The sequence below is a fragment of the Silurus aristotelis genome, assembly GCF_946808225.1.
Source record: "Silurus aristotelis genome assembly, chromosome: 12".
Classification (NCBI taxonomy): domain Eukaryota; kingdom Metazoa; phylum Chordata; class Actinopteri; order Siluriformes; family Siluridae; genus Silurus; species Silurus aristotelis.
This window is the reverse complement of record NC_139585.1, coordinates 541,171-565,437: the sequence shown is the minus strand read 5'-3', so window position 1 is coordinate 565,437 and position 24,267 is coordinate 541,171. Positions and strand designations below refer to the sequence as shown.

The 24,267-nt window shown below is 42.1% G+C and overlaps 1 protein-coding gene and 1 long non-coding RNA gene across 3 annotated transcripts in view; one reads left to right on the top strand and one right to left on the bottom strand.

Moving 5' to 3' along the window:
- LOC310734965 (protein tweety homolog 2-like) overlaps nt 1–989 on the bottom strand; it is a 33,099-nt gene extending 32,110 nt beyond the window's left edge. The window contains exon 1 of one of the 2 annotated variants that reach the window (XM_083557502.1): nt 446–989. In XM_083557502.1, the coding sequence (XP_083413628.1) occupies nt 446–574 (129 nt within the window). In that variant the 5' untranslated portion in view covers nt 575–989. The remainder of the gene's footprint in view (nt 1–445) is intronic. The other variant, XM_083557501.1, reaches the window with a different exon arrangement.
- Nucleotides 990–11,393: 10,404 nt separating this feature from the next.
- Nucleotides 11,394–24,044, top strand: LOC310735035. The gene is made up of 3 exons (XR_014536191.1): nt 11,394–11,491; nt 11,597–11,686; nt 23,960–24,044. It is a non-coding gene; the product is annotated as an uncharacterized lncRNA (long non-coding RNA).
- Nucleotides 24,045–24,267: the final 223 nt, after the last annotated feature.

Genomic DNA, 24,267 nt, shown 5'->3' with positions numbered 1-24,267 from the left:
CTGGTAGTTTATAGATGTGGAACACTGACCTGCTGGTGGTTTATAGATGTGGAACACTGACCTGCTGGTGGTTTATAGATGTGGAACACTGACCTGCTGGTAGTTTATAGATGTGGAACACTGACCTGCTGGTAGTTTATAGATGTGGAACACTGACCTGCTGGTAGTTTATAGATGTGGAACACTGACCTGCTGGTAGTTTATAGATGTGGAACACTGACCTGCTGGTGGTTTATAGATGTGGAACACTGACCTGCTGGTAGTTTATAGATGTGGAACACTGACCTGCTGGTAGTTTATAGATGTGGAACACTGACCTGCTGGTAGTTTATAGATGTGGAACACTGACCTGCTGGTAGTTTATAGATGTGGAACACTGACCTGCTGGTGGTTTATAGATGTGGAACACTGACCTGCTGGTGGTTTATAGATGTGGAACACTGACCTGCTGGTAGTTTTCCTCCTGGGGGTTGAAGGTGTTGTTGATTTGTTGGAGTCTCAGGTTGATGTGAGGAAACTGATGAAGCCAATAAATCCACCACGGAGGAACATAATCCAGTTCAGAGGTTGACATGTTGAGCGTCTTCCTGTGTGTGTGTGTGTGTGTGTATGAGTGTGTGTATGAGTGTATGTGTGTGTTTGTGTGACTGTGTGCGAGTGTGTATTTTTGTGTGAGTGTGTATGTGTTTGTGTGAGGGTATATGAGTGTCTGTGTGAAAGAGAGAGAGAGTGTGTGTGTGTGTCGGTGAACAAAAGCTCCCAGCGCGTTTCCCTGCACGCGCTACTCCGGCGGTGTGAGATCCTCGGCGTGTGCACGCGCGTGACGCTCCTGCATTCCGTCTGTTATAATAAAAATAAAGGATGTAAAAAAAATCGGAGCAGATAATAAACACATACACGAACACGAGACGTGTGACCGGGCGCGTCCACACTACAGCGAAGCGCGTTCACGAGACAGGCCGGCGCGTTACCGAAATACGGGGGGGAGGGTTGCCAGGTCCGTGAGGGAAAAGTCAGTCAGTAACCAGGGCAACGGCCGCCATTTTGACTGGGAGATAGACAGTTAGGGGTGGAGCGCCACCTATCGGCATTGGGGGAAAACATTGTACATCTGTGTGCGCGCGCGCGCGTGTGTATGTGCGTGCGTGCGTGTGTGTGCGTGCGTGTTTGTTTAATCCATAAACTGAAATCAGTTCATCTACTGAGAATTAAGTTTAATCTAAACAAAATGTTTACCATTTTTCTCTTTTTAAAGTGGATCTAATGCTATTTTATGCGTTCTAAAATATTTACACTGGTATAGAATTGGATTTTTATACTAAACATTTCCAAAGTTTGCCAAATACACTCCTTCCAGATTTTGGAAATGTTTTCAAGTATGGCCCTTCATGACATAATGAAGGGCGGAATTCCTTGTATGGGAGCTTCTCCCAGAAGAGCACCTTCACACAGCAACTAGAGCGAAAGCATACCAATCACTGTGCTTCATTCAGTTACAGAAGTCGTCGCAAAGCGACACAGGACTCGCTTGAGAACTCGAGAGTCTCTAAAGAAGTTTGTTTTTGGATGTGAGGGAAGGAGAAGCTTGTTACACAGTTTGTTGCAGTGAAATCCAACCAAGTTGTAAACATTGTCCAAGTCATGAATTGTGTGTCTTTTCTATTATTGCAGATAATAGTTTAAGACAAAAAAGATAATACTAATGTTTTTGGATAAAATTAATGTTTTTTAAGCTTTTTGTTTAAAAGATGAAAATAAGAATTTAGACTTTTGTCCTGATAGTACAGCAGAAGCTTCAGTGAAATAAATCTGTGCAGTTAGGGAGCATTGTAAATCAGTTTTACTCACTTTGATGCAAATGAAAGGCACAACTCCTTAAAATGGAACACTTATCCTTCCTGACTGATTTGTCTATAGTTTTGTATTTTGTAATTGTCCTTGTCACTATTTGTAGCATGAAGCAATGTTACATGCAATGTTAAATCTAAGTGTTCCGGCACTTTGTGTTTTTCTTTTGAGTGTATGTGTGTGAATGTGAACTGCATAATGGACATCAGCAAAGTCACAAAGTCAGAATTTGTTCTGTTTTTTATACTATTTTGGACTTTGTTCAAAGTCGTGTCTGGAAAATCTGTTCACAGCCACGGTCCCATTGTTTACACCAGGGATCAGCTGTTAGCATTCCGCAACATGGTGATGCTACTCCAAGAAAAAAACAGATAATGTGATCTAAGACAGGGGAACGGAGCTGGTGCTCTGTGTTGGACAAAAAGAAAATGCTATAGACCAACTCTCCCATCCATCGTCATGGGGAATGTGAGATCTTTACCCAACAAGATAGACGAGCTAGCGGCTCTAACCCGGCATCAGAGGGAATTTCGGGAGTGTAGCATCATGGTATATATGGAGTCATGGCAAACCAAGCTAACACCGGAAACGACTGTGGCTCTGAATGGATTACGATTGCTGCATGCGGACAGAACTATTGAGAGCGATAAGAGAAGCTGTTAGCCGCTAACATGAGGCTGTACGATCTGCTCAGGTAATTCTCGCAGGTTATCCGTATATTCCCCCTCTGCTGACGGTGAACCCGCATGCGATGTCCTGCATTCTGTTGTTAACAGACTGTTAACACGAAGTCCAAATGCCCTTCTAATTATCTCTGGAGATTTTAATCATGCCCCTACCTACTCCACTCTGCCTACATTCATCCAGTATGTTACATGCCACACCATAGACAATAAAACACTTGACTTATTTTATGCCAACTCCAAGAAGGCTTATACTCCAGCACCCCTCAATCCTCGCATCAGCTCCAGCTTCTTAAAAACTGTGCAGACCAGCTGTGCGGCATATTGTAGTACATGTTTTATCTGAGCCTGAAGCTGGGGAAGGTGCCACCGCTATGAAAAACATCCTGTGTGGTACCTGTACCAAAGACCTCACGCCCAAAAGACTTTCGCATCTGATGAAGGCTGGTGCTTACTTAGCTCCGACCTCTGGTGAGCCCATCCATGGATCCACTCCAGTTTGCCTACCAACCTGGCATTGGACTGGAAGACGCCATCATCTTCCTCCTAAATAGGGCTTTTTTTACACATGGAAAAGGCTGGGAGCACAGTGCTTTTGACTTTTCTAGTGCTTTTAACACCATCCAACCTGCGCTCCTTAGGGATAAGCTGGAGTACATTGGAGTGGATCATCATCTGTCTACCTGGCATTAAAATTTTGACAGTTTCATTTTTAATTTTTTGCTCTCTTTACTTAAAATTCTCAAAATATTGTTTTGATTTCCTGTATTCTCAACTTTCCGTTGGCTCCTTTTCTTCTCTTTTTTCTTTTGGAAGAGTGCTTTATTCACTGTTTACAGTAGTGAGTGGAGGTCATTCTCATCAGAACTACAAACACACACCACAGTAACCACATTAAGGTACGTCATTTCTCTGCTATGTCGAGCATCCAGCTCATTCAGTGTGTGAAATGTGTAGTCAGTCTTTCTCCATTGTTAGCGATAATTTTATCTGTTAAGTGTAAGTTGGTTTGCTCTTTGACAGAGAAGAACATTAGAGGAGCGCATCCAGAGTCTAGAGAGAAACAGTGAGTGCGAGAGCAGTCCAGATTCTGCAAGGGGGAAGGCTGGATGCCATAGATGGAGTTAGCTTTCCCCACGATTCCGGCATTAGAGCCCTTGCAACGGGGCGAGTGAGTGACATCTCGGCAGCATACTCGCAAAGCCAAAGCTAACATTAAGGCTCGCTCATGGGAGCACCATTCCACTCCACTTGCTCTTCTTAGGGAAGCACCCACTGAGAAACCTAACAGAGCTCTGGTTATAGTAGACTTTATTCTGAGGCATGTGAAATTAGCGAGACCTTTAGGGGCACCAGCAGCACAGGTCAGGTGTATACCGGGAGCCATGGTGCCGGATATAAAAGGTCAGCTTGGGTTTTAAGGAAAGCACAGGTTCTCTCAGATAGTATTTTACATAGAAGCCAATGATATACGCCTTCGACAGTCAAAGTTTACTAACAGTAATATGAGAGAGGTGTGTAAATTACCGAAGGCAATGTCTGATGCAGTAATATGCTTTGGCCCCAACCCAATGCGGCATGGCAATGTAGCTTACAGCAGGTTATGGTTGCTGAACTGCTGGATGTCCGAGTGGTGCTTCAAAAACAATGTGGGCTTCATAGATAATTAGAGCAATTTTGAGGGCAAGGCTGTTAGGCCTGTTATGGTGGGACAGTATCCATCCCACACGGAAGGTGCTGTTCTCATTTCTTGTAGTATAGTATTAGATGTTATGAGGAAGAAACCTTGAGAGGAACCAGACTCAAAAAAGGAATCCATCCTCATTTGGGTGACATCAAGAGTTTGATCATAAATCTTTCAACAATACAGAACACTGGAGAGTGAGAACTAACATGATTACTGGAGTATAAGATTATAAGTGATGTTCTTTCTGCAGTCTTATACAGACTATATGGTTAGTAGCTCCTAGTTTTATAAGCTCAGCATTTGTGATCATCACTCTTTACTTGTTTTGCTCGACCTCAGTGCAGCTTTTCACACCATTGATCACAATCTCCTGCTAGCTGGACTTGAGAACATTGTTGGAATAAAGGGAACAGCTCTCTCCTGGCTCGGGTCTTATCTGACTAATCGCTATACTATCAGTTTTTCTGTTGTGTAAATGGTGAGTTCTCCACACTCTCTGAGGTAAAGTTTGGTGTTTCTCAAGGATCTGTCTTAGGCCCACTGCTTTTTTCTTTATATCTGCTGCCTCTGTGTGAAATTATACATAAACATGGGATTTGCTTTCATTGCTATGCTGATGATACACAGCTGTATATTTCAGCAAAGCCAGATGAGAGAGATCAGTTTAACAATGTTCAGGAGTGTGTAAAGGACATAGTGTCTTGTGTCTCTCTCTAATCTCTCTCAAGTGCTTTCTTGAATGCAACAGAGAAAAGAGTACATTGTTGTCCAGGGTTTTAAAAAATTATATTTAAAATCCAGTTGCTTCTTCAAATATTTGTTTGAGGAAACATAATATAAGGGATCTGGTACACTATTTGATACCTTTAATTAGGTAAGAAATTAATTTACATAATCGAGTTAGATCAGCAGTCTCTGCAGTCTCCATTAGCAACATGAGAGATTTTTTGGGTAGCTGTAGAAATGAACCAGACTCTGAGCTCATTCCTCTCATTCTGAATGTCCATTCCCACCTCCTCCGTACCTCCCCGTAAGACTCCCACTTTCATCTGCTAGAAATAGATTCTTATTGTTTTACCTCTGCTGCTTGTATTGAGGGTTTATCCTTGTAAAATAGTCCATAATTCTGCATTTGCATCTTGACATCATAATGTTATACAACACGAAGTAGATGCACAAAAATGCATTGCATAAATTCTTAATAATGAGACAGTTTACTGGCAGTGAGACCAGAACTTAACACTCCTGTCTAACTGGTTAATAGTAACTACGTACTACCACATGTTTTTTTCCAGGTCCAGATGATAACCAGATCATCTTTAGAACAGCAAGCATAAAAGACATTTCCTTTAAACGAATTCACCAAGGAGCAGCAGATGGCAGAAGGTTGTAGCAGAATTTATTATTCTATACTATTATTTTTTTTCCATAAATATGTTTAGAAAGAGTAATATTACATCCCTGTCCTGAATTTTACATAGTAACTGTTAACAATGTACCAGTGATGGAAATTGCATATCTTACTAGAAAAGTAATGTCAAATATGTTACAGTAAATTATTTCCAACTAACATTTTTTTAAATACTCAGGAAAACAATTACTGTAGTTAAAATATATATATCTTTGTATGTGTATGTGTATGTGTATGTGTGTGTGTGTGTGTGGTGTGCATGGTCTATTATAACACTGTGTAAATAAGATGTAGACAGATCTGTATTTACTTTCACAAACAGCAAATCAATTTAAATGATTTACTTTACATATCTGGTACCATCAGTTTGTAGGTGTTTTATTTCGATTTACAGTTAGAACTACTTTAGATTAAACAGTCGTGTCTCATAGAATTTCCTAAATGTCCACATCATTAAAATCAGTTTTGAGACAATGGTGCCTTAAAACTACAGTTGCTTTAAAGTCTCTATCAGTGAACAGTTAATAACCTCAAATGATGTAACTATAAAATAACTAAAAATGTAATCAGATTGAGTCTGTTTGACCTGTTCGACCCTCACCCACATTTAGCATTTTGTTTAATTGATTTGTTCATCATTGGTAAAATGCATAAGAAGTGAATAAACCTGCATATTAACATGTTGAATGTAGCTAAAGATTTGTTGCTGGAGGTTTTGCTCAGGGAGAAACGTATGTAGTAAATTCATGAGTAGATTCTGACATGGTGAGCAAAAGAGCAGTGGAGGCATAAAGGGGAAATGGTCTTTTCTATTATTTATTCACTGAATATTAGATCTCTCACGTCTAAAGCGCTAAATGTAAACGAAATTATTACCGACCAGGAGTTTAAAATAATGTGTTTGACAGAAACATGGATTAAACCAAATGAATATTTAGCATTAAATGAAGCGAGTCCTCCTGGGTATAGTTACATACACCAACCCCGTCTAAATGGCAGAGGAGGCGGAGTCGCAGCTATTTATAATAATAATCTAAACGTCACACAAAAGACTAAACAAAAATGTAAAACATTTGAAGTTCTTTACACCAGCATAAAATATTCAGTGTCTGAAAGCAGGTCCAGTTAGTCAATTCCACTCATTATTATTTATAGACCCCCAGGGGCCCGACTCTGATTTTCTCATAGAATTTGCAGATTTCATCACAAATTTAGTTACTTCTCTAGACAAAGCTTTAATTGTTGGTGATTTTAACATTCATTTTGATAATCAGGAAAACTCCTTAAGAGCAGCTGTTGTGTCCATTCTAGATTCAGTTGGAATTAATCAGAATGTTATAGGACCCACTCATAGTGGTGACACACTCTCGATTTGTTGTTAACATTTGGATTAAAAATAAAAAACGTAGTCATAATTCCACAGTCTGAAGCTATTTCAGACCATTATCTCATCTCTTTTAAAATTTGCCTCAGTCATTGCATTACTACTTCACCACGTTATCGTGTTAAGCGTACTTTCACGTCAGCTACAGCAGCACGTTTTATTAACAATCTTCCAGAAATTACGATATTAGATAGATCTCCGTCTGACCCTGCAGAGCTCGACTGGGCCACCGAACACCTAGAATCAACATTACGTTATACCCTAGATGATGTAGCTCCCCTTAAAACCAAAATGATCAGGGAGAAAAAATTAGCACAGTGGTATAATGATCATACACACACCTTAAAACAGACCACTCGAAAATTAGAACGTAAATGGCGTGAAACAAAATTAACAGTATTTCAAATAGCATGGAAGGAGAGCCTCCTAATTTATAGAAAATCTCTTAGTGCTGCTGATCAGCATATTTCTCCACCCTCATAGAAAATAACAAGCATAATCCTAGATTTCTATTCAGCACGGTAGCAAAATTAACAGGGAATAAAAGCACTGCACTCACATGCACACCATCATTAGGTACTAATGATTTCATGAACTTTTTTAATAATAAAATTGAAAACATCAGGCAAGAAATCCAGACGGTTAATATAAATCCAAATTATTTTACAAGTAACCCTGTAGACAGCAGTGTAATTATAACAGACAATCAATTACAAAGTTTTACTCCTATTCACGAGAATGACTTAATTTCATTAATTTCCTCATCAAAATCATCAACCTGCATTCTCGATCCCTTGCCTACAAGTTTCTTTAAACAGATCATTCCAGAGGGAATTGAACCTGTTTTAAAAATAATAAACTCTTCCATTAGCACTGGTTTTGTACCAAAATCCTTCAAACTGGCAGTTATCCACCCCCTTATTAAGAAACCTGACCTTGACCCATGTCAGCTGTCCAACTACAGACCAATATCAAATCTCCCCTTCATAGCCAAAATTTTGGAAAAGGTTGTAGCACAGCAGTTCTGCTCACACCTACTTATAAATAATATTTTTGAAATGTATCAGTCAGGATTTCGGCCTCATCATAGCACAGAGACGGCGCTAGTTAAGGTGGTAAATGACCTGTTATTGGCCTCTGATCAGGGTTTTGTCTCCTTAATTGTTTTGCTCGACCTCAGTGCAGCTTTTGACACCATTGATCACACTATACTACTTGCTAGACTTGAGAACATTGTTGGAATAAAGGGAACGGCTCTCTCTTGGCTCAGGTCTTATCTGACTGATCGCTATCAGTTTGTTGATGTAAATGGTGAGTTCTCCACACTCTCTGAGGTAAAGTTTGGTGTTCCTCAAGGATCTGTCTTAGGCCCTCTGCTTTTCTCTTTATATATGCTGCCTCTTGGAGAAATTATTCATAAACATGGTATTAGATTCCATTGTTATGCTGATGATACACAGCTATATATTTCAGCAAAGCCAGATGAGAGAGATCAGCTTAACAATGTTAAAAAATGTGTAAAGGACATTAGACAGTGGATGCTCGATAACTTTCTTTTGCTAAACTCAGATAAGACGGAAGTACTTTTACTAGGACCACATGCAGCTAGAAGCAAACTTTCCGATTACCTAACATCTCTGGATGGTGTTTCTGTTTCAGCGTGTACGGCTGTCAAAGACCTTGGTGTAATTATTGACTCGAGTCTTTCCTTTGAGGCTCACGTGAATAATATTACCAGGATCGCCTTCTTTCACCTTAGAAATATTGCTAAAATTAGAAATATGATGTCGTTACAGGATGCAGAAAAACTAGTTCATGCTTTTGTTACTTCTAGATTAGACTACTGTAACGCTTTACTGTCTGGGTGTTGGAGTAGGTGCATAAATAAGCTTCAGTTAGTTCAGAATGCAGCAGCAAGAGTCGTCACTAGATCTAGAAAATATGACCACATCACCCCTGTTTTAATCATCTACACTGGCTCCCAATCAAATCTCGCATTGATTATAAAATTCTACTACTGACATATAAAGCACTTAATGGTCTCGCACCACCGTATCTGAGTGAACTTCTGTACCAGTATGATCCTCCACGCCTACTTAGATCAAAAGGTGCTGGCTATTGTGTTTGGTGAACTGGGATATTTGTACGCTGTCGTCCCCTCACATTCACGTGTTCACTCAGGTTTGTTGATGGTGGTGTGGTGGGCCGTCTCTTATCCCAGAGATCCCTCATGTCTGTGTTGCCTTCTGGTTCTCCCTTTTAGTTATGCTGCCATAGCGAGTCTTGCCGGAGTCCAAACTGCACAGTGACTTTAACTCTCATGCAACAATAGGTACACTTAATAATCCATATCCTTCTCTTCCTGTCACCCTCTTCTCTCTCTCTCTCTCTCTCTCGGTCGAGTTAAACATGCTCCTGAGGCTCCAGTGACCACTGTTCCTGCCCCTCTCCCCCCCGTGGATCTTCCCACTTCATCCAGGCCTGCCTGGATTGGACTGTAGTTGATGTCAACAGTCTCCTACACTGACTCAGAAATACACTTCGCTTTTGATCATCATCACTGAACCCCGCAACATTGTATACCTGCCACAAATGGACATTCGGTGTAACCCAGATGAGGATGGGTTCCCTCTTGAGTCTGGTTCCTCTCAAGGTTTCTTCCTTATGCCATCTCGGGGAGTTTTTCCTTGCCACAGTCGCCAGTCGCCACCGGCTTGCTCATCAGGGACAAACTTACTCATAAAGAACATATTCATTTTTAATCACCGCATTATCTGTGTAAAGCTGCTTTGAGACAATGTTCATTGTTAAAAGCGCTATACAAATAAAAATGAATTGAATTGAATTGAATTGAATATTTGAATTATATGTTATAAGTAGTGAGTGAGGCAGAAGGAAATGCAGAGTGCAGAGAAATTTAATAAAGAACATGAAAGGGAACAAAATACCCAGAACAACAAGCCAGGTTAAAAAGTAAATACATAAATAAACAAATAAAGAAAGAAAGAAATAAAACACAGTACATGTTAATCACTAATACAGGCTTACATTCAACAAACTTAATGATTTAGTTAATTAACTCAAGACTCGTGAAGCAGGTGCATAAGTATAAAAGGAAGTGGTAATGGCAACAAAACAAAACATTAGAAATGAATTAGATGTGATGGTATTTTCTGGTATGTGAAGGTATTTTTTCTGGTGGCCCGGAGGAGAACAGTGAAAGGTACCCATGACATGTGATGCCCTCTGGTGGTCTGATCATCATTTTTCAAGGCGTATACTATGGCATAAACAATGGCATGAACTACTTTTGCCCTGCTATTGAGCTCTGACCTCAACCCTATTGGGATTGATGTGAACATGAACTGCACCCGGGCCTCCTCACCTCATCTACATCTGTACCTGACTTTACTAAAACCCTTGTGGCTGAATGAATCTCCACAACTCCAACATCTAATGAAACATCAGTGGAGATTATTATAAGAGCAAATGGGGAGTGAATGTGGAATGGGATGTTTAAAAAGCACATAGGAATCTTATCAGGTGTCCACAAACATTTGGTCATATAGTCTATATTGTTACCAATTTATTCTGGCTTAATACCAGGTTTAATCCCAAAGTTCAACAAACCTTTTCATTAAAAGTTTGGAGTTTTTTTTTTTTTTTACATATTCCCCTTGAATATATAGGCTTAAATAAATATGAATCAATTATTTATTTATATGTAACTCTTAAATATGAATCTTTTTTTTTAAAACAATGACTGCCTGAAGTCCAGAACCCAATGAGTCACCAAATGCTGATGTTTGAGTGCCTTTAGTTGCTGCTTGTCTGTTTTCTGATTTCAGTGTGTTCAGTAAGTAAAAAGCTGCTCAGGAGTTGATGGACAGGAAGTTCTTGCGTTGCTTTGACAAAATGTTTTAGGTTGTTGTTCCACTGTACTGGAAAACACCATCCTATCAGTTTCGAAACATTTGGCAGAATCTCAGTAGAAAGTAAAACTCTAAACACTTATTTTTGTTCATCTTGGTTTCATCTTTCCTAAGAATTTTGTTCCACACCTGGAGCTTTTTCAAAATGTGTTTATATTTTCTTACAGTCTAACCTGTTCAATCTGTTCTTAAGTGTTACCAGTTTACACCTTAAAGTCACCCCTCTGTATTTTGGTGTAATTTGACAACAATATGTACCTGCCTGTGAGTGCTCTTGACATAAATGGATGTTGTGAATGGTGTGTTTATTGTTGATTAGATCACTTATTATTACTAATATCTTTCCAATAAGTTTGTTGCCTAATAACAGCCTTCTTCACTTGCACTGATATCTCTTTAAACAGCTACCAAATTCAAATTTATGTCAACACCTGAAATCCTTCTGAAAAGAGCTTTATAGGTGATGACCAGGAAAAAAGGATTTTGAAGCAGTCTTCTCTGTGCAAATGTAAAAGAAAGACTAAAACACTACAGAAAATAGATTCCGTATGTAGGAGGGGGATTTTTTTTAAATATGCTGAAGCAGCACTTAGAAACATCAGCAACACATTTTATGGGCATTGTATTAATCATAAAACGTTCATTTTTTAGGAAATGGCAGAGAAATCAGAAGAAGGTTGGGTACAGAGCAGACAGTGTGGTAGTTGTTCTACATGTGGCAAAAAACTGACAAATGTCCGGGTAAGTAGTAACTTCTGCTTTTTACATTTCTATACTTTATTCATGTTTTATGATTCTGTGCTAGGATTGAGGTGAATCCATTTGAAAGTCTGCACCAGTTCAAGTCAAGTCAAGTCAAGAGGCTTTTATTGTCATTTTTACTACACGGTACACAGTAAAAACAAGACAACGTTCCTCCGGAACCCTGGTGCTACACTAAACAACATAGAGCTACAACACAACACAAAGCTACATAAAGTGCATTGAGTGCAACCAGTGCAGACAAAAAACAGTGCAGACAGACAGTGCAGACAGACAACACAAGGCAAGACAAGACAAGACAAGATGAAAAACCAAATATAGCGCCGACCAGTAAACCTAAACACTATACCCGGGAATGAATATACCAGAACAATGTAGTGCAAAAAACAGCATGTAAAAAGTATAATAAAGTGAAAGGTGCAAAAAACAGCAGTAAGAGAGTGGTACGGTCAAGTATAAATAATAATAATAAATAAATAAATAAATAAATAAATAAATAAATAAATAAATAAATAAATAAATGGTGGTGGAATGGATTGAGATGAGTGATGAGTGTGTGTTAAGTGTTAAGTCCAGGTTGTACAGTTCGGTAACACACATTTAAGTGAGTGTGTGTGTCTGTGAGTGTGTGTGATTTCTGTTTCAGTTCTGTGTGTTGAGAAGCCTGATGGCTTGAGAAAAGAAACTGTTGCACAGTCTTGATGTGGTGGCCCGAATGCTTCTGAACTGTTTTCCTGATGGCAGGAGGGTGAAGAGTGTGTGTGACGGGTGTGTGTGGTCATCCGCAATGCTGTTTGCTTTGTGGATGCAGCGTGTGGTGTAAATGTCCATGATAGAGGGAAGAGAGACTCTAATGATCTTCTCAGCTGTCCTCACTATCCTCTGTAGGGTCTTGCGATCCGAGGCGGTGCAGTTCCCAAACCAGGCAGTGATGCAGCTGCTCAAGATGCTCTCAATGGTCCCTCTGTAGAACATGGTCAGGATGGGGGGGAGGGAGATGGCCTTTCCTCAGCCTTCTCAGGAAGTAGAGACGCTGCTGGGCTTTCTTCGTGATGGAGTTGGTGTTGAGTGACCAGGTGAGTTTGTCTGCCAGATGAACACCAAGGAATTCGGTGCTCTTGACGATCTTCACTGAGGATCCATCAATAATCAGTGGAGATTGCTTGCTCTGTGCTCTCCTGAAGTCCACAACCATCTCTTTGGTTTTGTCAACGTTCAGAGTCAGGCTGTCTGCACCCCCTCTCTGTATGCTGACTTGCTGATTAGACCCACCACGGTCGTGTCATCGGCAAACTTGACGTGAGTCAGCAGAGTGAACAGCAGTGGGCTGAGCACACAGCCCTGAGGGGCCCCAGTGCTCAGTGTGGTGGTGCTGGAGATGCTGTTCCCGATCCGGACTGACTGAGGTCTCCCAGTCAGGAAGTCCAGGATCCAGCTACAGAGGGAGGTGTTCAGGCCCAGTAGGCTCAACTTCTCAATCAGGTGCTGAGGAATGATTGTGTTGAATGCTGAGCTGAAGTCAATAAACAGCATTTGTACGTATGTGTCAAGTCAAGTCAAGTCAAGTTTATTTGTATAGCGCTTTTCACAACAGACATTGTCTCAAAGCAGCTTTACAGAAAACAACAGTGAAGGTGAATGGTGTGCGTTTGTCCCTGATGAGCAGCCGTGGCGACAGTGGCAAGGAAAAACTCCCTTAGATGATATGAGGAAGAAACCTTGAGAGGAACCAGACTCAAAGGGGAACCCATCCTCATATGGGTGACATCAAAAGTTTGGTCATAAATCTTTCAACAATACAGAACAATTTGTGATCATCATAGATCCAGCATCAGCTTCTCCATGCCAGGGCCTTTAAACACTCGGCATCTACTTCTCCATGATCATCCATAGGTCCATAATCTTCACGAGGTGGGACGTGACTGGAGCTGGCCAAACCTCAGGAAGCCTCGGGATGGGGAGAGAAAGAGAAGCAGTGGAGAGGAATTAGCGTAGCTGCTGTTCATGATATTAACAGCACAAGTTGATAATGTGCATGTGATCAGATGTTCTGGAGCACAAGGTTGTGATGTGATGTGTGTGATGTGTGTTATGTGTAGGCTTTGCTAAAAAGATATGTTTTTAATCTGCACTTAAACTGGGAGAGTGTATCTGAACCCCGAACACTGTCAGGAAGACTATTCCAGAGTTTAGGAGCTAAATGTGAAAATGCTCTACCGCCTTTAGTGGACTTTGCTATTCTAGGAACTACTAGAAGCCCAGAGTTTTGAGATCTCAGGGAGCGTGACGGATTGTAGCGTGTTAAGAGACTGGATAGATACATGGGAGCCAAACCATTTAGTGCTTTATAAGTGAGTAGCAGTAGTTTGTAGTCTATTCGAAACTTAATAGGAAGCCAATGTAGGGACGATAAGATTGGGGTTATATGATCGTATTTTCTTGACCTAGTAAGAACTCTTGCTGCGGCATTCTGAACTAACTGAAGCTTGTTTATTAATGATGCAGGACATCCACCTAGTAATGCATTACAGTAGTCTATTCTAGAGGTCATAAACGCATGGACGAGCTTCTCTGCATCAGATATAGATAACATATTTCTTAGCTTAGAAATATTTCTAAGGTGAAAGAAGGCTGTTTTTGTAACTTGATTGATGTGATTTTTAAAAGATAAGTTGCTGTCTAAAATAACTCCCAGGTCTTTTACCGTTGAACTAGTAGTTACAGAACAACCGTCTAAATGCAGGCTGAGATGCTGGAGCTTCTGTGTACTATTTTTTGGGCCGATGAGCAAAATCTCCGTTTTATCAGGATTTAATAGCAGAAAGTTATGGGTCATCCAATCTCTTATTTCTTCAACACAATCAGTTATGCGAGCTAATTGAGCTGTATCGCCTGGTTTGGATGAAATATATAGCTGGGTATCATCAGCATAACAATGGAAGCTAATTCCATGCCTTCTAATAATATTTCCTAATGGAAGCATGTATATTGTAAAAAGCAGGGGTCCCAGAACTGACCCTTGTGGCACGCCATAATTTACTAGCATTATCCTGGATAGCTCTCCATTTAAATCTACGAAATGGTAACGATTGGACAGGTAGGATTTAAACCAGCTTAATGCCTGTCCCTGAATACCGATGTAATTCTGTAAGCGATCGAGGAGAAGATCATGATCTATAGTGTCGAACGCAGCACTAAGATCTAGTAAAACTAATAGGGAGATGTAGCCTTGGTCTGAAGCTAAAAACAGGTCGTTAGTGATTTTAACTAGAGCAGTTTCTGTGCTATGATGGGGCCTAAAACCTGACTGAAACTCTTCAAAGATATTGTTCTCCTGCAAGTGGTTACATAGCTGGGCAGCGACAATCTTTTCTAAAATCTTAGACATAAATGGGAGATTTGAAATTGGTCTGTAATTCGATAGCGTGTTTGGATCCAGATTAGGTTTTTTAATGAGGGGCTTAATAACTGCTAACTTGAGGGATTTAGGGACATGACCTAACGATAGTGAGGAGTTAATAATATTTAAAAGAGGCTCACCAGCTGTATATAACACTTCCTTCAGTAGTTTAGTGGGAATTGGATCTAACTGACATGTTGTTGATTTAGCTTTCATAATAGCATCATACAGCTCTTCCTGTCCTATACATGTAAAACAGTGTAGTTGTGGGGTTGTAAGTACGATTGTGTCGGGAGATGCTGTCAGAGGTTGAACTGCCACAATTGTTTTTCGAATGTTATCTATTTTTTCAGTGAAGAAATTCATAAAGTCTTCACTACTAAACTGTGATGGAACACATTTTTCAGATCCCTGATTTGTTGTTAATTTAGCGACTGTACTGAAAAGGAACCTGGGATTGTTTTTGTTATTTTCTATGAGTTTGCTCAGGTGTTTAGCTCTAGCAGCTTTTAGCGCCTGTCTGTAGCTAAGCATACTGTCTTTATACGCAATTCTAAATACCTCCAATTTAGTTTTCCTCCATTTTCTCTCCAGATTACGTGTTGTTCTCTTTAGGGCATGCGTATGACTATTATACCAAGGTGCAGGTGCTTGTTCTCGAACCTTTTTTAACCGGATGGGGGCAACAGTGTCTAAAGTGCTAGTGAGGATAAGGTCTATGTTGTTCGCCATCTCATCAAGATGATCAGCATTTATGGGTTTAATGTGAAACTGAGATAAATCAGGCAGGTTATTTATGAATCTGTCCTTAGTGGTTGGAATAATAGTCCTACCAAGTCGATACCATGGTGAAACACGGTTAATCTGCTCTACCGGTAGTGTGTACAGTAGGAGGTAATGGTCTGTGATGTCATCATTCTGAGGTAAAATATTTATATCAGTGACGTCTGCTCCGTGGGATATTATTAAGTCTAGTGTGTGGTTAAAACGGTGGGTTGGTCTGGTGACGTTTTGTTTAACTCCAAAAGAGTTTAGTAAATCGACAAATGATAATCCTAGGGCATCGTTTTCATCATCTACATGAATATTAAAATCTCCTACAAGCAGCACTTTATCAAAGCTGATCAGGAGGTCTGAGAGAAAACAAGCAAACTCATGAAGAAAATCAGAGTAGGGTCCTGGGGGTCTGTACACGGTGACCAGAGCGAGTTTTCTATGCATGTCTGAAAGTGCAATTTTAAGAATGAGCACTTCAAATGATTTAAAGCTGAATCCTAATTTCTGACTAACATTAAGAGAAGCACTATAAATGGTTCCTACACCCCCCCCACGACCAGTCTGACGGGGCTCATGCTTATAAACATATCCTGACGGTGTCGACTCGTTTAGACCCATATAATCACCTGGTTTAATCCAGGTCTCAGTGAGACAGAGTGCATCGAGATTATTATCTGTGATCATCTCATTTACAATCAGTGCTTTGGGTGCAAGTGATCTAATGTTTAAAAGACCGAACTTTAGAACTTTGTTGTGTTTGTTTATCTGGCATTTTTCAGTTTTAACTGCAATAAGATTATTTCTGGATCTTGTGTATGTAATTCTTGGTTTTACTACACGAGGAATAGATACGGTTTCTATAAACTGGGCTGTGTGTGAACTTGTAACTATTTGGTCTGTAGTATGCGTGTTCTTATAGTTGAAGATTTCTTGATGTCTTACCAGTCAGATGGTGTGTAGTATCCTAGAGATGTTATCTGATAGCACTGCTGCTCCAACTCTGCTGGGGTGCAGGCCATCAGGGCGGAAGAACCTAGGACGCTCCCAGAAACAGTTCCAGTTATGTGTCAGTAAAGACACCCGCTAGCTGTTCTGCACATTCCCTGAGCACTCTGCCAGGAATGTTGTCTGGTCCAGCAGATTTCTGTGAGTTAACTCTGCATAAAGTTTTCCTCACTTCAGCTGTGGTAAGACAGAGCACCTGGTCAGTGGGAGGAGGGGTGGTCTTTCTCGCCTTCACGTTGTTCTGTACCTCAAACGTAGAAGTCATTCAGCGCATCTGGGAGGGAGGTGTCACGGTCACAAGCAGGTGATGTTGTCTTGTAATTCGTGATCGCCTGGATGCCCTGCCACATGCGCCGAGTGTCTCCACTGTCCTGGAAGTGGTTGTGGATTTTCTTTGCGTGTGCGCGCTTCACCTCTCTGATGGCAGGGGACAGTTTGGCCCTTGCTGTTTTTAAAGCCACCTTGTCCCCTGTTCTGAAGGCAGAGTGTCTTTGTTTTAGCAGCACACGCACATTTGCAGTCATCCACGGCTTCTGGTTGGAGCATGTAGTGATTGTCTTGGAGATAAACACATCATCAACGCACTTGTAGCTGGTCACTGATGATGTGTACTCCTCCAAGTTAATGGAATCGCCGTTGGTTGCAGCCTCTCTAAACATGTCCCAGTCAGTGCACTCAAAACAGTCCTGAAGAGCAGAAGTGGCTCCTTCTGGCCAGGTTTTCACCTGTTTCAGAACTGGTTTACAGCGTCTGATGCGCGGTCTGTATGCTGGAATTAACATAACAGAGCAGTGGTCTGAGTATCCAAGATGGGGGTGGGGCTCCGCACGATACGCGCCGAGGATGTTTGTAAACAAGATCCAGCGTGTTCGCTCCTCTTGTTGCAAAGTCCACATGCCACCACCGCGAATCTTACCGCACAGAGACGTGTTTCTGTTGGTTTGAAACACGGTTAGCCTGTCTAGCTGGATGGCGGCTTCCGGAATTCTGTCGCTGAGCCACGTCTCCGTAAAAAAACAAAGACGCAACAGTCTCTAAACTCTCGCCGTGTGGTTCGCTGGAGTCAGATGTAATCCAGTTTCTTTTCCAGGGAGCAGATGTTTGAAAGAAAAATGGACGAGAGAGAGCCAGCCGGTTAGGGTGAGCATTTAGCCTAGCACGGACACCAGCCCGCTTGCCACACTTCCGCATCCTCGAGCAGCGCTTCCGACGTCCCCTCTCCCGGCCACCGGCATCAGGTGACACCGAGGGCTGGGGGCCTGGTCTTTGTGGCGGAGGTCGCAGCAAGCCAAGGTCACGAAGGGTATTGATGACATAATCATGCAGATTATTGATTGCATGATTCCTGTACCCAAGTAGTGTCTGGTGGTCGTACACATGAACACAGTTGACTCTGGTGTCCATGTATTGTGGAAGGTTGAGCTAAATATGGTGAAAGCACCATTTTTGGATCCGGAGAGGCCGCTGCGAGCTACTGCCGCACCTTGAATCGGGCCTGGGTGTTGAAATTTAATAAAGCATTTTGCAGTATTAGTAAACTATTGAAGCAGGGACCATTCATTATAGTCTCCTCGTTGTTAACACAATACTAAATTGGGTGGATGACTAAAAATTTTTTTATCTGACTTCCAAAATCATGATTTAGTTTGTTAAATATGTGGCTCCTTTTTAAAAGAACAAAAAGTAATTAGACACACAACATGTTCCATATCCTTTGTGTGTGCTTGTGTTGTGAATCAGTACCCTGTCCCATTCTTGGCCGATGTAGGATTCTAGCTGCTCAAGAGTCCTGGGTTGTCAGGGTGTGGGCAGCTGGACCCTAATGCAGGACGAAGAGTGAATTTGAACAGTTTTTTAATAAGGAATTACAGGGAGATCCAGGCATCAGGCTTTCAAAACTGGGAGCACAGAAAACAAACTGTCCGAAAATCTATGGGCTCTTAGAAATAGCACCCAATGAAAGAGTCCGAGGAAGAAAAGGGAAACAAGTAAACAGCAAACCTGAATGACGATAGAGAAGGCAGTCCCAAGGTAGTCCAGGATCTGAGAGCTGGAAAGAACTATGATTCTGTTTCCGAGGGGCGCAGCGCAAATCACAGAAAACCAGAATATCCCAAACCGGAAAAAAAATTTCACAAGGGGAAAACAAGGACAGGAAGGTTTTGAAATGAACATGGAGATGATGAGACAATCTGGCAGAGAAGGTGGTGGAATGGCATCTCTTTATACAGAGGAAAGATGGTGGCCGTGTCGGTTGCGAGGTCACGCTACCCCGGAATTTGAAACCCCAGAAATACGTGCACTACTGATTCACAGTACCCCTTCCCTCTAGACCAGGGGTGGCCAACCCGCGGCTCTCGAGCCGCATGCGGCTTTTTGCCTGGTTTCATGCGGCTCTTACATTCATATCTAAATTTGTGTTTTTTTTCATGTGCGTGTTTGCTTCGCTTTAATTCAATACGGTATTATTAAAACTTAAATGATCTTGCCCCTACTGGGAAACTTTGTGGTATTTTCATCTTACGCACATACGCATTTGACGAAAATACCGTAATGAACTCAAGCGAAGCGAACACGCACAAAAAAAAACCCAACACAAACACAAACTTCGATATGCAAATTGTTTACTTACATTTTTAGTAAACAGTTTGTGTTAAGTTCACTCCCAAAATGGCACAGCAAAAGGAAAATATGAAGATGAACACAGGACGTTTAGTGGGAGAGTTTATATTTATTATGTTGAATGTAATGGCAAGTCATTTAAAGTTCAAATCTTCAAATCTTCAGCGCCACTTCAGCTCACTCCATGCTAACATCAACCAGGAATTTCCAAAAGAAACTGAACTTCACAAGCACAAGTTGGTCACTTTGAAAAGTCAGGCAGAAAGCAGGGTCTCGGGGAGTTTCCTGAGTCTTCGCCAGTGCGTGCCCCACCCGCACGGAACTCCTCGCCAGCATACTGATCACGCACACCTGAGACTCATTTGGCACTCATCACCACACCATACATAAGCCCCTCACTTCCACACTCACACCGTCCGTTATTATCAATGGTATGTACTGATCATGCCACGTACTTTCCGAGTGCCGTTCAGTCCCGCACTTCTCTTAAGCGCACCATGGATATTACACAGACTACATTACCTTTCGGTTCCGATCTTCCTCTCTCTTGATTGTGGACTTGGTTGAACTAAAAGTTTGTGTGTGTGAGACTGTGTGTGTGTGTGTGTGTGTGTGTGTGAGACTGTGTGTGTGTGTGTGTGTGTGTAAGAGGAAGGGATGGGTGATGTTCATGTGTGCACATGTGTATGATGTGGCTCTTTGTGGTAACACAGTAAAAAATGTGGCTCTTGGTCTCTGACTGGTTGGCCACCCCTGCTCTGGACGGACCACCTTGTTGGTCCAGGTGCTCCTGATGGAACCGGGAAATGAGGTCCGGATATAAAATAAAGGCACAATAATACTAGGGCACGAGGCAAATGAAGTGCCAGCGGTGGACAGCGGGGCTTGAGGCGAACCGCTATGGAGTAGAATGCCTTGGAGGTCAGTAAAAGCCGACCAATGCAGAAGAGCTGGGTGACATCCCCAGTCAGGCAGGAAGGCTGAGGTTGAGCAGCCCCTCCAGGAGAGCTCAGGGGTCAGAGAGACAGCCGTTTTAGTAGGTTGTTTAATATTACTTGGTTTGCCACTGATTGTTCATTATTATGCACCCGGAAATACTCATCCCTCTGCTGGGGGCTAAGCTTTAGAATGTCCACCATCTTGGTTGGTCCCTGAATTGTTGGTCTGAGTCAGAGCAAGACCAACACTTTGAAACATCCTCTGGGTCCATCTTTGGCCAGATTATTCTGTCAGAGAACACTGGTGCCGGGCTAGGTGACTGGATGGGAGGACCCAAATGCAGGATCCACACAAGGTTACAGAATTACAGAATTTAAAATAAAACATTAAGCAGAGGGGCAAAGGCAAAAACACAATAAAAAAACAGTCCAGGGTCAAGGCACAGGCAACAGGGCAAAACAGGGAAGCAAAACCAAAAACCAAAACAGTCAATACAGGGCAGAGCAGAACATAAACCAAAAAACATTCCAAAGTCCAAACCAGGTAACTAGGGAGACAGAGAAGAACAGGGAACAGGGTCAGGATCAGTATCAGGCAGGATGGCAAGAATAATCTAAGGGGCTAGGTAGCCGGTAAGATAATCTGGCCTCAAGCTAAAGTCTAGGTTGTCCTTATATACCGGGAGGCACGGGAAAAATTGCAAGATGGCCGCCGACCCGGAAGTGCGCTCTGCGAAACCGGAAGTGCGCACAGTGTGCCCGGGAGATCCTGACAGGTACTGCCTCGGTGTCTGGAGTGCAGGAGATGGTGCACAGTAAAATCCCCGGTGGGTGGAAGGGAGTCTGGTGAATGGAACCAGGGAGCAAACCTGGACCAGTTTGCGGCTTGACACCTGGAAGGTAGGGTGAATTCGGAGGACTCAGGAAAGGCAGAGGCAAAGGTCACAGGGTTAAGGACCTTAGATATGGGACAAAGACCTATGAAGCAAGGGGCTAGCTTTCTGCATGCAGCCTATAGGGGAGGTCATTGGTAGAGAACCAGACTCTTTGGCTGGAGCAGAAAGCGGAGCGGAACTGCACCTGTGCTTGGCCCAGTGTAAGTGAAAAGACTGTGTTGTGTTGAAGTAGGAGTTGGTCCATTTCCCTGGCTGAGGGGAGTTTGGGAAGAGTTATGAATCGTGTTTGCCATACCGAAAGAATAGTAGTACAGTAGACAGTCTGGGCTGCCCGAAAATGGCCCTGTAAACCTTGTGTTCAATGTCCAGGCAAAGGGCTTGGACTGAAACAGATGGGTTGCCTCCTCCTCTTCTGGGGCATCTAATTGAGAAAGAACCCGTGTGGTAAAAGTGGGTGAAGTGAAAATATTTAAAGAATAGGCCTCACTCGACTTGCCGGGGATTAAGGTGTGTGGCTGCTCAAAGATATTCTAGGTTACGGTGGTCAGTCCACACAATGAATGGGTGTTCTGTGCCCTCCAACCAGTGCCACCACTCCTTGAGCACCGGCTTGACCACGTTCCATGACAGAGTAGTTCTGTTTAGCTGAGTTAGGTTGGTGCGAGAAGAAGGCAAATAGATGGAGGTGGTTGTTAGCGGCTCCTCTCTGGGACAGGATGGCCCCCACACCTTTGTCGCCTCTGAAATCAACTCTGCCGGGAAGGATTGGGTAGAGCAAGGACAGGTGCAGAGGTAAACTGGCTCTTGAGTCTCAGGAAGGCTTATTTGGCTTTAGGGTTCCAAGAGAAACGGCAGGACCAAATATTCATAGTGGCCTTCAGGGGTATTAAAGGCTGTTGAACCAGGTGGTAAGCATTGCGAAGGTTAAACTTGGTGAAGATGGTGACTCCCTTGAGGAGCTTGAAGGCTGAGGACATCAAGGGCAAGGGATACCGATTTTTAATGGTGATGGCCTGCGGTAGTGGAGGGGTGGAGGCTCTTATCCTTTTTCTGAACAAAGAAAAATCTGTCCCCGGCAGTAAAAGGGGATGGTCCAATAATCCCAGAAGCAATGGATTCCCGAATGTATTCTGTCATGGCCTTTTGGGACCTGTCAGGTAGTAAAGGCGACCATGGAGGGGTGTGGTACCTGGCAGCAGGTCAATGGCACAGCCGTAAGGATGAATGGGGGGTAATGATTATTCTCTGGTTTTGCTGAAGACCCAGATCATGGTACTCAGCAGGGACGGAAGTGAGATTGGGGGAGGTTCGCACCAGAGCGATTGGGGCAATCGGGGAGAGACAACTGGCATGAGAGGAGACTCCCCACTCCAACACTCGGCTGCTATTCCAGTCCAAGTGAGGCTTATGCCTTTGCAACCATGGGAAACCGAACATGGCAGGTGCTTATGGTTAAGGGATGAGGAGGAAAGATAATTATTCCTAATGACATTTAGCAGAGGAGACCAGGAGGGGTTTTGTGCAGTGGGTCCAGTGGAGAACATTGCCTTTGAATGCTCAAGCCAGGAGAGGCGAGGGAAGAGGTTCGGTCTCGATGTCCAGCTGGTGACTGAGCCCCTAATAAAGGAATTCGGCATCCACCCCAGAATCATCAAACACCACTAACTTGTGGCTGCGGCCCTTGACATCAATCTGAAAATTGAGCAGAGGTTTGGTGGGGGCTGGGATGTGGTGGCACGTTAATGGCCCCTGTTTAAGCAACAAGCCTTTACTTTTGCTGGGCAGGTGGCTGCCATGTACCCTGCCTCGCCAAAATACAGGCAGAATCACAGGGACCGAAACACAGTGGCGGCGGTCAATCTCCATGGGCTGCGGAGGTGGGGTTGGTGGGGTTACGGAAGTGGAAACCCTGGAGGCGAACCCTATTGTAATAGATACAGCATGTGGCTAAGCATTTTTCTTCTAAGATATGCAATGCCTTCCTTAAAAAAGATGTCTGGATGAGAGCGTATGCTGTTCTAAAACCTGTATATAGTATTCAGCATTGATGGAGCCTTTTCAAATGTGCAAGCTGTTCATTCTACAGGCACTAATGTACCACCATACCATCAGAGATACAGCTTTTTAATCTGAGCGCTGATAACAAGCACATTTTTGGTTGCCAAAAAGAAATTCAAATTTAGATTCAACTGACCACAGAACAGTTTTCCACTTTTGCCATTTTACATAAGTCCTGAAGAAGACAGTGGCATAGAGTGCGTAGTGCTTAGAGATTTCTCGAGACTCTTTGAAACTCTTATTGAACACTTATTTTTCCAGACTTGTTGCGCTGTCCCAACATTTTTTAGATGTTTTGCAGCCATCAAATATTTTATGTTCTCTGGTGAATAAAATATGGATTTGCAAATCTTTGCATTCTGGTTTTATTTACATTTTACACAGTGTCCCAACTTTTTTGGAATTAGGGATTTAGATTAAGATATAACCTCAAAGCATACAGATAGAACTGACACTCTTCTATTTTTATATACGTAGCAGCTTTATTATATACTATGTAGCCTTACCAATACAGTTATTACAGGACAAAACAATTTAGCAAACCTTTTTTTTCTAGGCATTGATACAGCAGTTTCATGAAGGCAAAAACACTAAACATGATGAATCAGAGTTTGGTGAGAAAGATCAAGTACAGGCAAGTAGCACCCCTTTGCTGTTATGATTGTTCTTTAATGATAATGATAATAATAATAATAATAATAATAATAATGATGATGATGATGATGATGATGATGATGATGATTATAATAATAATAATAATAATAATAATAATAATAATAATAATAATAATAATACAATATTTCCTACAAAACTTATTGCATGCATAGGCACATTTCTGTTTCTGGAGAAATTCTTTTTGAAAAT